Source organism: Chenopodium album, chromosome 22, assembly GCF_948465745.1.
Source record: "Chenopodium album chromosome 22, dcCheAlbu1.1, whole genome shotgun sequence".
NCBI lineage: Eukaryota > Viridiplantae > Streptophyta > Magnoliopsida > Caryophyllales > Amaranthaceae > Chenopodium > Chenopodium album.
The window spans coordinates 34,344,864-34,359,310 of NC_137855.1; the positions used below are offsets into that span (position 1 = coordinate 34,344,864).

The window sequence follows — 14,447 nt, forward strand, 5'->3', positions numbered from 1 at the left end:
AATAAAATAAATTTTCATTTATAAAATATTTAAAAATACGAGGGATTACACATGTCACTTGGTAATTTGGTATTTATAGTCCTTTTTAATGTTCATACTTTTTTTAGATTATAGGCTTGGGCTAGTGTGCTTTTAATAACTTGCACGGTTCATTGGTATATTAAAGGCTTTTTATATAAGTAATGAGTTGGGTCATTATATATCCCGTACAATCTGGGTGTTTAATCTGTTTATACAAAAACTTCAGTATAATCATTTAACTTGTCTCTTTGAAACTTTCGCGTGTTACATGTGTGATTGATATTATAGAGACATTTCTTTTCTATATATAGAACTGAAATAGTTATAGGGATATTCTTTATTTTTTTGCATCTTCCCGTGCTAGCCATGTTGACCTTTTACAACAACCTTATGCTACAAGCTTATGGCCTCGCCTAGTTGTGAGACTATATTTACATACGTGTAATTATATTGGAAAATGTTGTTATTTGTATTGTTGTGCAACTTGAAGGAAGTTGCTACAAAAATGAACGAAAAAAATTATGGAATTGGTTAATAGATTGGAGTCACAATAGATATGTTAAATTGTTAACAGATTAAAAATGAATAAAAATTCAAAGATTATTATAAAATGACTTGAAACTAAATAGGCCTAGGAGCCCAAATATAATAGAGATAATAACAAATCAAACAATTTTGGGATACACACTTTCATTTCCCCTAAGAAAATTGAGATTATCTCTGCAATTATTATTTTCCATGCATGGGAGTCTTAGTTGACTTTACTACAAACCTTCCTAATCTGTCCTTCATTGCCAAGGAGGACATCAAGGGCTTGCATTTTAACCATAGCTCTTACAAATTTGGTATTGAATAGAGTATCATTTCGAGCAAACTGTCGAACAAAGCCATTTGTTAAAGGATTTCGTGTTAAGGCTTGGTCTATTGGTAAGACTCCTCGTCTTTTGAGGAGTTGATCAAAGTAAGAGTTGTCAAATTTGTTCGAGCTTTGTGGGTTTTGATCCAAAAATGCGAAGTTATTTGATGGTGTGCCTCGGGGGCAATTAAGGCGTAGTTGTTGACGAAGGTTTAGGTCCATAGTTAGGTCAAATTGGATAGTTCCTTCGTAAAGTCGATCTTGGAAGAATGAGCAATGTGATTTTCCAACTGTGTGTCCACCACCTATTTCAATGAATTACTCATCAATAAGTATACTTGATTAATGTCAATGTATGTTCATAGAATGGTTATTTTTCTATAAATTAAATGATAGAATTATAAAGCTATACCAAAAAGAAGCACCATTTCTTCAGGAGTGAAGCCTTTTTCTTTAAAGGCTAAGATACTTTGAGTAATAGATCCGAATGGGCTTGGAAGTCTCACATCTTGAGCATTAGATATAAGTCCATCTCTTCGTCCTGTTTGTACAGAATATGCTGGTCCACCACCCTATTTAGGTTAATCCATTAATAGGATACAAATATTATTATCTAGAAATAATAAACATTAATTTTACCAAATTGTGAGGCAAATAAATTACTAGTAAATAATTTACCAGCTTAATTTAATAAGTTCTTTAGTGGCAATTGCAATAATGTCAGCACATGAGACGACCTCGGGACATTCTGCTTCAGCCACACTCTTTAGAGAATCAATAAAGTCGTACCCTCTAACACTTAAATTAGGCCCCGCATTTTTCTCAGATGATGGTCCATTAATCAAAATTGAAGCATCACATCCCTTGTATAAAAATATAGGCAAAAGGAACCAACTTGTTAATAATCAACAATGTCTAGAAATTAACAAGAAATCTTAAGATCGAACTCATCATGTGATATTTTTGGTAATTTTTTCCCATTCTATTTACTATTATTTTAGATATTTTTGAAATAGATTAGGAAAAAATACTTACATGGACAAAACAATCATGAAATTGCAAGCGAAGGATCGCAGGAAGAAGAGTTGCATCCTTGCTAAAAAGCTCTTGGACTTTTGATGTTATGGTGGCCTCAACGTCGACATTTTTGTTAGGACATAAATCTTTATAGAAGCCTACTTGCAAACCAGAAGGTTTTGGAGGATTATTGGGAGAATTAGGAGGACTTGAAGGACTTAATGGTGAATTAGGAGCATTTGTGGGGGGATTAAGCAATCCACTTGAAGGTGAACTTGTAGGTGGACTATGACTTATTGAAGGAGAAAAAAAGTCGGTTGGACGATTGAATGGAGAATTAGGGTTTGGAAAATTAGGTTCCGTAGGACTAAACGGGGTAAATGGAGTAAACGGGGTGAATGGCGTAAACTTGGTAAATGATTATCGTCTTCTCGTGTATGACCCTCCCAAGCATTTACTTGACCATCATCGTTAGGCCAATGACCCAATCTAGAGCTCCCATGACACTCACCAACATGGCTCAATACCAAGATGAGCCATATGGTAATTGCCTTATGTAATGTTGCAAAAGTTGGAAGACTCATAGTGTATTTATTGAACTAAATTAGTAAGAATGTTGCTCTTAATTGTTTTTCAATTCAATTGTAATTTGAGCAAATTTTTGTGGTTTAGTCCATTGCAACACTTCACTTATATATGACGGGAAAAGGAAGTTCAAAGTAATTTTATATTCATTATGCAATATAACGCGACTACGTGCATGCAAGTTTTTTTTTTTGGTTCCAATAATGCATGTGATTAAATTAATTATAAGTTTCCCTCAAAAAAAAAATTAATTATAAGTAAGCATTAGCTAGACTACATTATTCGATCACAATCCAACACAAGATTTATAATCTTTTAAAGCATATGCTACGTGAAATTATTGAAAAAGGAAGCCGCAATGATATAGAGTAACAAGTTACTTAATTACTTTGTATTAGAAAATACTCCTTTGTATATGATATATCGAAGAACTTGTATAATATTAGGCTATTAGCCCTATACGAAACTACTCCTCGATTCTCGTATATGTGGGTCGGGTTTGAGTCGAATCATGTCAGATCATGCATTCTATAGAGTTTGGGTAGTGGGTTTTAGAGGAGATTCAATTTCTAGTCAATTCAACTCAAGTTCAAGTCAATCTGGTTCAGGTTTGATACATGTTCTTTGCATGTTGTTACATGTTTGAGTCAAATTTGGTCCAGGTCAATTTTGGGTTAAGTCATTATCATAAAGGTCGAGTTTGGTTTAGGCCATTACTGTGTTTGATCCAATTATGAGTCGGACCATTATCAGGTTAGTTTAAGTACAACTCGAGTTGTTATCATGTCCCGTAATTCAAAAACACTTTGCATCAATCTAATCTAATATATATAAAGGGGAGTTTTTTCCCGAGGTTTTAGAGAGCCACGTAGGATTTAATTTTCTTAGCGCGTCACGTAAGATAATAAATTTTAGTTGTAGCCAATTAAATAAGAGATTATTAATTTCTTTTAGAATAATTAATTGATTTAAATGTCACGCAAGAAAAATCCGCGAATGATATTTTTAAGTTTTAATTAATTAAATAATATCTTTTGATGTTAGGAATTTTATCTAAACATATAACAAATTTTAGCATATAAATACAAAAAAATAGATTTTTAAAAAATTCAAACAAACCGTGCATCGCACAGGTTTCATCTAGTTTAATAAATTTATGTAATTTTTTTCACAAAATATAAGATTAATCCATTTACCATGAGTCCATCCACCCAATGCATAAAATTCCCAAAACTAACATTTCCATAGCTATGTGTGAAAATTTGAAATTATTCTTATTAAATTCTACTCCCTCCGTCCCTTAATACAATGACTCTTTCTCTTTATTATGTGAAGAATAAATGCTCAAAAGAGGCATTGTATTAAGGGAAGGAGGGAGTATTTACATGCTCAAAATTCGAATAATCATGCACTGACACCCCCTTTGCTCAACAAAACATAATATACTACCTTTCTCAAGTTCAACAAAACATAATATACTACCTAATTATGATTAGCTTAAGCTTCTAGTCAATAATCTCCAAGTTGTGTTCAAATAAAGAGCAATTTATTTTATTCACAACTTTTTTTATCTTTTTTTTTTTTATTGAAACTATTTTTGTTTCTTAAGATCATATTATTCACAAAATCACAACCAATAATAACGTTGTTACAGAACATAATTTTTATTAATTATGATGCTAATGAAGACAAATTCATTATTTTAATAAATAAAAACAAAGTCAAATTCATAACACTTCATTCTTTAAACATCCATGTGATTAATCACTATATTTCCCACTAAATTCTGATTATATGCTTATATATGCATGAGATCAACACGTGCAGTGTTTGTTCTTTGAGCTGTTGCTTCTTTTAGAAAGGTTTAACATTATTGCAATTATTTTGTTTATTTAATTAATTAATGATAGAAAAATAGGGAATATTAAAATTAAACGCTAAAATAAATTATACAATTGCTGTTATTGTTTGACTATAGGAAATCCAGGTAGCAATTGTTGGAGAAGTGGAATTTAAATGCACATTAGTATTAGTCTAATGTTGGAATTATTACCCTAATAAAAGTTAGAGTTATTCAGGAACAATACAAAATTAGAATCATTTAATAAAATAAAAAAATAAATAAAAAAAAACCCTAAATTTGGGATTATTAAAACTATTATTAAGGGGAGGGGGCATTATATTGCAGTTTAGATTAAAGCAAATAATTTTCCTAAAAAAAAATAAACAAAGGCAAATTAATTTTTTTTTTTTTTAAAAAAAAAACAAACAGAGCATATAACTGGTTTTAAAACCATTATTCGTACCACATCATATGAAATTGTTTATGTACATTTAGGTACAAAATACATCATCCTTATTTCTTGCTCATTTGATGATTAAATGAACAATAACTATCCTTTTGCTTTCAAAAAAAAAAAAAAAAACAATAACTATCTTTTTAATCATCAAAATTAACAAAATATACATTGGGTACATTGTGCACTAAGGTGAATATAACAACTTTTGCAAATCATCACAATAAAAAAACACCTACAAAATACAGAGTATATACCACTGTTTATGCTACAGTTAGAAACAAATTAAAGCAAAAAGACCTAAGATAACTGCGACATATGTACTTATTTTTTACAAAAAGAAAAAGGACTGCTTCATCGATACAAGATAGACAAACGACATTTACATACAATTTCTAAGTAATCTAAAAAACAATACAAGTACGAAACACCTTACAACTAATTATATCGCAAATCAATCAACAACCACCTTAACAAAACTTCATCTTAGGGTCTGTTCTTTTCAGATTATTTTCAGTTTAGTTCAGTTCACTTCAAGTTCAGTTCAGCTCCAATAGTTTAGTTTAGTTCAGTTCAGCTCAGTTCGGTCAATTAGAACAGGCCCTAATCAATACAATATGCGAGTTAACATTGGCTTGAAATCCACTGATATATAGTCCTTTGGGTGAAAATGCTCATGAAGTCCTCCTGATCCTTATGGTGATTATAAAAAGATGTTCAATCCTTGCTAAACGAATAAACAACGAAATTAATCATAATAGAAAAAAAAAACATCTCAAGGATGAGATCTTATTATTGATGCGTTTAAAACTTTTTAAAGTTTACAACTAGTAAGAACACCGGTGGAAGTTCTTACAAAATCCACAATTGAGATCAATATGATAATAAATGACATTTTTTCTTACGGTTTTTTCACCATCTACCCCTGAGTTTTTTTATTTATTCAACCCATGAAAATTTTCAAATTCACCATATACCTTTGAGTTGTTACAAAAATTCACCATATACCCCTAATGATAACAAGATAAGTGGAATTTGATTAATTATGCATCGAAACCACTTTGGATCTCTCCTTCCATCCCTGAAACCACTTCTCTCCTTTGTCCAATTCCTGAAACCACTCTAAATCTCCGTAACCATATCTGTACGATTGATTTTGAGGATAAGAAAAGAAAATCTGGGGTGATTTTGGGGGTGGGAAAAAGAAATGTGGGTGATTACGAAGGTAATGGGATGTATTTAGGGTGGTTTCGAATCATAATTAACCCTAATAATTGATAAAGTTAACAATCAATAGAAATCAAGGGTATACGGTGTATGTTTGTAAAAACTCTGGGGTATATGATGAATTTTAAAAACCTCATGGGTATATGGTGAATAAACAAAAAACTCAGGTGTATGTTGTGAAAAATCCGTTTTTCTTATTTTTCGTCATCTTTCTTGGGCTCTTAAAAAGGGTAGGTATGGGCCAAGGATGAGAGAGTGACGATAGATATCACTATAGATGGGCAACGGGCCGTGCCTGGCCGTGCCGCGGTGGTGGGCGTGCCGTGCCGTGCCTAAATTTGGCACACCCCAGCCCACGGCACGGCCCACGTGCCAGGCGGGCCGGGCCGGGCCGCGGGCCAAACCGTGCCACTTTTTTTCTTAAATAATAAATGTAAATAAAAAACGATATAATATACATATTTTTTTAGTACAACTTAATTTTATATATATAATGTTATTAATTTATGTTTATGTTAATGTTAATATATTTTGTTTTGAACAACTTTATTTTAATTAAGGTTATATAAATTATTTATCTAATTATGTCTAAGTTTATATAAATAATTTTATTAATTTACAATACATATAATAAAAAAAAATTACGAGTGCCGTGCCGGCGTGCCGACCCACGGGCCGGCAATCGTGCCGCCCACCGTGCCTCGTGCCATGCCCGTACCAATTCCCAAAGTTTTGTTCACGGCACGGCCCACGGCCCATATGTGGGCCGCCGTGCCGGAATCGTGCAGGGCCCGTGCCGCCCACGTTCCGGCACGGCCCGTGCCCATCTTTAGATATCACCTCTTTGGGCATTAGCATTGACACCCTCAAAATATGAGCTCTACCGTGCCATGCGTCCATGAATACCCACGTTACAATTGGATTTAACAGGTGACATTTATGCTTAATACCTTTGGAGGTTCATGCAACAAGAGAGGTAATAATTCGAGTGTTTGAGTCGGGTTTGGTGAGATTGGCTCGAATCTATTTTAAATTTGATTTATAATAAATAATTGTATCCATATAAGTCGAAATCTAAATTTAATTTTTATGCATTGGTTTCAGATTGAGTGATTAGTTCTGACACTTCTAAACGAGTACATATATTTAGAATTTGGTTCATGTTGGGTTACAGACCATACTTAATTGTTTTTTTTTTTTTCTAAATAGTGCACTTAATTGAGAGGTCGATTTGTTTTCTTAATAAAATCATGGAGCATTATGAAGTGAGAAGGATCTAGACATTTCTTTGGCATGCATATGGCTCACCGGCCAACATTATGCATAAATTTTGACGGGATCCAGCAAAAAGTAGTGTTACCAAGACATAAACTCAATTAAAGGTGATTGTTCACAAACTTCAAAATAAAAGATACTTATTCGCTAAAGCAAAAAGTAGTTGTTGGCAAAATTTCCTTCGATGTAATGAGACTCGGGTCTCTTAAACCTTAACTCCTTTGTGATTTTTATTAGGTATAACTCGTATAAGTATACTCACAAAATAATATACTCACGAATGAAATTTTAAAGCTTAATACATTATGGGTAAATATAAGTTTCGAAACTCAAAAGATCAAGGAAGCCCATTTACAAATAATATACTCACGAAGCAATAAATAAATCAAACAATTTTGGGGATATACTCCTAGTGCTAAGAGAATTGAGAAAAGAATAATGTCTCTACAGCTATTACCTCATGCTCTACAAATATGCAAGTATGCAAATTTAGTTTACTTTACTACAAACTTTCCTAATTTGCCCTTGATTGCCAAGTAGGACGTCAAGGGCTTGCAATTTAATCATAACACTTGCAAATTTAGCATTGAATAAGCCAGGATTTTGAGCATACTGTAGAACAAAGCTACTAGTTTGAGAATCACGTGACAAAGCTTGGTCTATTGGTAAGATTCCTCGTCCATTCATGAGTTGATCTAAGAAAGAGTTGTCAAATTTGCTCGAGCTTAGTGGATTTTGATCTAGAAACGTGAAGTTATCTGAGTTTGTACCTTGGGGGCAAGTACCACTTAGTTGTTCACGAAGATTCGAGTCCATATTTGGATCAAATTGGCTTGTACCTTCGTAAAGTCGATCTTGGAAGAACAAACAATGTGATTTTCCAATTGTGTGACCACCAGCTGTTTCAATGAATAACACATTCATATATAAATTTCTTGACCAATGTCACTATATACTACATCTGTTTCTTTTTTACTTGTAACAAAGGAATATTTATGTGTCACAAATAATATTTCTTTGTTACAACTAAAAAGTAACGAATGTTATAAAATTACGACTTTGAAATGTAAATATACCTATAAGAAGCAACATTTCTTCGGGGTTAAAGTTTTTTTCACCAAAGGCTAAGATACTTTCGGTAACAGTTGCGAATGGGCTTGGAAGTTTCACATCTTCGGCATTAGATACGAGTCCATCTTTTCGCCCCGTTTGTACAGAATATCCCGGTCCACCACCCTATTTAGTAAATCATAGTGAGATTAATTGATTAAATTAAAAGTGTTATTCAAAAGAAATATGACGTAATAATAAACTTAAGTTATATCAAATTATGAGGGTGAACAATGAGGAAAGTAATTTACCAATTTAATAAGTTCTTTGGTTGCAATTGCTATAATGTCGGCACAAGAGACAACATCAGGACATTCTGCTTCAGCTACACTTTTCAAAGTATCAATAAACTCGTACCCTCTAACACTCAAATTAGGACCCGCGGTTTTCTCAAACGATGATCCATCAAGTAAAATTGAAGCATCACATCCCTGTTATAAATACATAGACAAAAAAAAAATTAGTAGCTCATTAAATTAATCAACCAATCATATCTAGGAATCAAAAAGGAATCTCAATCACTCACGTTAAATTGTTTTGTTAATAATTTTTCATGACACCTAATAAATAAAATTACATTATTTTTTAAACAACATTACATAAAAAAAAAAAAACTTACATGGACAAAACAATCATGAAATTGCATACGAAGTAGAGCAGGAAGAAGAGTTACGTCCTTGCCAAATAGCTCTTGAACTTTAGTAGTAATGGTGGCCTCAACGTCGACATTTGGTGTAGGGCATAACCCTTTATAGAACCCTACTCGCAAACCCGAAGGTCTTGGAGGCTCGGAAGAATTTGGAGGAGTACTTGACTGACTTACTGGTGAAGAAGTTGGAGCATTGGTAGGGGGACTAACCACGGGACTAGAAGGCGAAGGCGAGGTTGTAGGAGGATTTGAAGGCGTTGAAGGGGCCGGAGTCGTAGGAGAACTCGAAGGACTTATCGAAGGTGAGAAAGAATTGGTGGGAGGAGAATCGATAAGTGGACTAGGACTAGGAGGACTAGTCATAGGACTAAAAGGAGTAAACGGGGTAAACGGAGTGAAAGGAACAAACGGACTTTCGGCTTCTTGTGAATCATCAAGTAAAACACGTGAAAGTTTACGACCCCTGAATGCATTCATTTGACCATCGAACTTACCTCGATGACCTATTCTAGTTCGCTTTTCGGGTAAACCCGAGCCGTGACACTCACCAACATGGCTCAATGCCAATATGAGCCATATGCTAAGTGTCTTAAGTAATGTATCAAAAGTTGGAAGATTCATTGTAGCTCAAAATAATGGTTTTGTGATTTGAGAAAATTTTGGTGGGTTGGTCCATTGAGAAAGCAACACTTATATATACGAAAGGCAAGAGGAAACATAAACATAAACGCAATTTCTTTATTCGTGTTACAAAATAATGTGATAACGTGGAAGTTTCATTTGTTGCTACTTGCTATTATGTAGTGTGGTAACTGATGAGTATGCATTAGAATATGTTTTCTTACTCGAACACGATCTGACATGAGATTTATATTCTTTAAAAGCATATGATCTGATATGAAACAGAAAAGCCGCAATGATGCAGTGTACATTAAGTTTAATTTATTACTACGTATTAGAACCATGGAACCTTTCTGTAGGATATATTGTACTTTCTCCGTTTCTTTATACTTGCAACACACATTTTATCACGGTACTTAAAAATACACTTTACATAATATAATACACTTTAAAATGGGGTTAACAGATTGTTAGAAATATAATCAAGTGGGTCATGAACTCTAAATAACAATATAGTACATTTTCACCATAAAAGTTTTTCTTTTATAGTGTGTTCCAACTATTGTCACATTTATTTTTTAGAAAAATGTTGCAAGTATAAAGAAACGGAAAAAGTTTATATGGATTTTTTTTTTTTTTTTTTTTTTTTTTTGAGATCGGTTTTATGAAGAGACTACTGGACCAAAACCCATATACTAGAACCCAATTTGCTAAATTAAAATAATTTTTATTTTAGCAAATTGGGTGCACGTAGAGACTTGGATCCTAGATTGGCTAGATAATTAATTAAGTTTGTTCTTCAGATACTTTGTGGTAAGTTAATTTTCATTTGCAGCCATTAATTAGTCATTGATACTAAGCTAGTAGCTTGCTAGATTACTACTCCCTATCATATTGACAAATTAGTTGTTCCTAATCAATCCACAAAATAAAACGCGCTCAAAATTAAAATAATCGCACGTCATCCCCAATATTAATTAAATTATGATTAGCTTAAGCTTCTAGTCAGTCTGCCAGTGGATTCAAATGAAGCGTATTTCATTTTACAAAACTTTACTACTCCGTATTAATTAGTTATCAGACAGCTTAAGAACATAATCTATATATTTTAATTTTTATAAATTTTAACTTTATTTAATTTTATGACGGTGAGATTATGTCCAAAGTCAAATTCAATATTTTTATAAAATAATGAGGGGAAAAAAAAGTCAAATTCATTAGACTTTGTATATGAACATCCATGTGGTCAATCACTAAAATTAAGGTGGTCTAAGTATAAAATATTTATAATGATGGAGAAAATGCTTGTTCTTTGCAAGATTATACGTTGCAGAATGTTGATGGAAATTCCTTAAGTTGACTTAAACAATAATCCCACCGCTAAACTTTCATTATTGATTAATGATAATCCATCATACAGCGCACGTCACTAGGTCTCTTGTAATGGGACAATATAATGTATTACGTGTGTTTATACAACAAGTATGTCCGTGTTCAAATTACACAAAAGTCACCTCTTTACATATTCCCGTAATTGTTGGAGATTATTTCAAGATCATCACTTGCGAATAAAAACTAAAATTGCTCATCATAACAAGACAAAGTAGTTTAGGCTTTTCCTCTAACTCTTAATCTTCTACATACGGCCATACAAGAGTCACACAGATGAACGATGACGATAATTTGTAAGATTATTTCCTCTCTTTCTCAAATTAAAACAAAAATAAACCCCAAATTACCAAGGTTTAATTGCTTTTTTAAAGGGGAAACGCTTTTATATACCCCTGATTAAGTTTCCCCAAGGTTTCCAAACTTTCAAATGGTGTGAGACGTTTTGCAAAACCAGGAAACTTTCAAATGCGTTTCGAAACGTAAAACGTTTCCGAAACGTTTCGGAAACGATACGTCAATGAATTTTGACGTTTCCGTGCATCAGAGCTAGGAACCTAGTAAAAGTATTAGGGGATGTCCCAATTTCTCATAGTGATAAACAAATTTTGTTTCTCTATCACACGGCATTTTCGTGAATAAACCAACAACTTTATTCAATTGTAGAGCCCACATGAAAAAGTTATTGATTTATTCACGAAAATGCCTCCATGATTTTCCCAAAATATTAGGTGAGACAGATTTATTATGTATACGGTGGGACACACCCTTCATCCTCAACGCAAGCTCACAACTTCACAAGTCATGACCCTTTCCTTTGTCTCTTTAGTAGTGCATCGCGCATGCCCCAACACGTATCTAATTCTATGCTGCTATTATGCATCAATCTCATGACAAAGTATAGCTTAAAAATTTTCAAGAGTAATAAACTTCGTTTCAATTCAATTCAATTGGTATACTTGTAAGTTGTAACACATCAAAATACAAAATGTACCTTGCCTCTTAGGTACGAGAAAATCATAATTCCCTTCAAATAAATATAGAGTAACACCATAATAAAATTAATGAATGATCGTCATCACAAAATCCAAATTATTTAATTTGGATTTTAATTACTTTGTAATAAAGTCTATCCAAAATTTTAGATGACTTAACCAATTATACCCTTGTTTACCATGCGACAAGTTGTCCTAATTTGTCCATGTAATCCTGTAAGAACATTAAGTCTAGCCAACTTATCCAATGCCAAAGCAAATTTAGCATTAAAATCAATTCTATTAGCTGCTAAATCTTCCACAATTCTGCGAGTTGCTCTATCATAAGCAATGTCTTGATCAATTTGGAGAACTCCAAGATTTTTTAGGATCGAATCGTAGAACTTTTTGTCTACTTCAGTTGGAGAAATTTGATCAAGATCGATGAGGTTGGTCTTCATCCCATTTTCGGGACAAGTATTTTTCAAAACGTTGAGAAAAGTGCTATCGATTCTAGGGTCTGATCTTCCTGCTTTGCCGTTGAAGTTGTACATACGGTCTTGAAAATTAACGCATTGTGCTTTTCCAACAGTATGTGCACCTATATATGTACATTGATAAATGGTAATTAGAAGAAACAATAATATAGTGTGTGCACGTTACAAAAATGTACTTCATATAATAAAATTTAATACGCGTTTTTTTTATATGATTTACCCAAAAGGAGGACAAAGTCTTCAGCAGTGAATCCCTTGGCACCAAATGTTGATATGGCTTGAGATACGGGCACATTTGGAGGAGGTAAGCTCATGGCATCGCTAGCTAGAGAGGTTTCACCATCACGTCTCCCTGTTTCTACTTTATTGTATGCAATTGCGCCGCCACTTGCCTATATAGTATTCATATGCGTATAAATAACAATATGTGAGACAGTTTCTCATGAAACAATAATAACAACAACAAAAGCAAGCCTATTTAACATTTGTCATCGTCAAATAAATTATCTTTAATGTTTTTTTCTTTGAAACTACTTGTATTCTATCTTTCACTTTAGCACCTAATTTGTCAATGTACGTATTATATATTCGTATATTGTTAATAGCTGCAACTATTTTTCAACGATTTATCAAAACAAGTTATATGATCTTTTTTTCATATCGATATGGTAGTGAACTAGTGATACCTAGCTTTCTATGTTCTATCATAAATTCGTAATAGCTCAATGGCATATATCAAATTAGAAACAAACTAATTTTTAAGTTAAGCAAAAACATTAAATTTACGTACCAATTCAACGGTTGCTCTTGTCACTATAACAATAATATCAGCACAAGAAACCTTGTTAGGGCAAACATTCTCTACGTCTCTCTTAATATCATCAATGAGTTCATAACCTCTGACTGATCTATTTGGCCCTGCAGTCTTCTCAGTGTTTTCTCCATCGAGTAGAAGTGATGCATCACATCCCTATTCAAAACAGATTAACATCGAAAATATATAAGCATCAAGCATTAGATGAAAGGAGAAATAATTAAACCCTGTTTAACTACAAGTTTTAGTTTTTTTTTTTTTTTTTTTTTTTTTTTTGGTGAATGGTTTAACTACAAGTTAGAATACAATAATCAATAAAAAATTGTCTTGGTTATGCAATTTCATACGAACAAATCTAACTATAATACCTAAAACTTAATTAACTATATTTGGTGATTGACAATATACAAAGTAAGACATTATATATTGGTATTCATGTCTTAGCTTTGTATGTTATTAACTACGTTTCCAATTCTCCACAACAAATTTTGATCGGTATTTAAGATGAACTTACATGCATCTCTATAGTTTTGCTGTAAAACGAACATAGATAGCCCTTATTAAAACTTATTTGAACTTTTCTTTTTTAAGGTGAATTGAAGATGGTCGGCCCTTATTAGTCATTTTTATATCTATATTTTACACCTTTCTAAACGATTAATTACTCATAACTACGAAAATAATTCAAACAAGTACATTTTAAGCCTTAATAAGGGCGCAAAACTAGATGAAAACTGAAATACTAATCAAGAAGGAGAATTGGAGTATACCCTAACAAAGCAATCATGGAAGAGCATACGAAGCATGGCAGCTGCTAGGGTTATATCATCATCGAAAGCCAATTTCACTTTCCCACGGATATACTCCTCAACATCAATATCACCACACTGGCCATTGTAAAACTTGACGACCAACTGACCGTAACACTGGCCGGCCAGGGTCATGACTATGAGCCCGAGGGCTAACAAGGCCACCGACGAATTGTTTCTCCTCATGACTACTTATCTACCTCCTTCACCTCCTTCCTGAAACGGTCTGATTAATAGTATATGAATTGGAAAAGAAATTGGAAATGAATAACATTTATAGGGAATATACATCAAAGTTATGGTTTT

General features: G+C 33.0%; 3 protein-coding genes across 3 annotated transcripts; all 3 read right to left on the reverse strand.

Moving 5' to 3' along the window:
• Positions 1 to 772: 772 nt before the first annotated feature.
• On the reverse strand, positions 773 to 2,363 carry LOC145604242 (peroxidase 57-like). Its single transcript, XM_081660176.1, has 5 exons — positions 2,353 to 2,363; positions 1,913 to 2,261; positions 1,562 to 1,740; positions 1,290 to 1,450; positions 773 to 1,182 (listed from the first exon to the last, which is right to left on the reverse strand). The coding sequence occupies exons 1-5, from the start codon at positions 2,361 to 2,363 to the stop codon at positions 773 to 775; spliced, it is 1,110 nt and encodes a 369-aa protein (XP_081516302.1).
• A 5,404-nt stretch (positions 2,364 to 7,767) lies between these two features.
• LOC145604244 (peroxidase 57-like) lies at positions 7,768 to 9,658 on the reverse strand. The gene is made up of 4 exons (XM_081660177.1): positions 9,008 to 9,658; positions 8,640 to 8,819; positions 8,355 to 8,514; positions 7,768 to 8,177 (listed from the first exon to the last, which is right to left on the reverse strand). The coding sequence occupies exons 1-4, from the start codon at positions 9,656 to 9,658 to the stop codon at positions 7,768 to 7,770; spliced, it is 1,401 nt and encodes a 466-aa protein (XP_081516303.1).
• Positions 9,659 to 12,197: 2,539 nt separating this feature from the next.
• Positions 12,198 to 14,380, reverse strand: LOC145604245 (peroxidase 57-like). The gene is made up of 4 exons (XM_081660178.1): positions 14,103 to 14,380; positions 13,309 to 13,488; positions 12,739 to 12,910; positions 12,198 to 12,622 (listed from the first exon to the last, which is right to left on the reverse strand). The coding sequence occupies exons 1-4, from the start codon at positions 14,325 to 14,327 to the stop codon at positions 12,198 to 12,200; spliced, it is 1,002 nt and encodes a 333-aa protein (XP_081516304.1). The 5' UTR covers positions 14,328 to 14,380.
• Between the last annotated feature and the right edge of the window lie 67 nt (positions 14,381 to 14,447).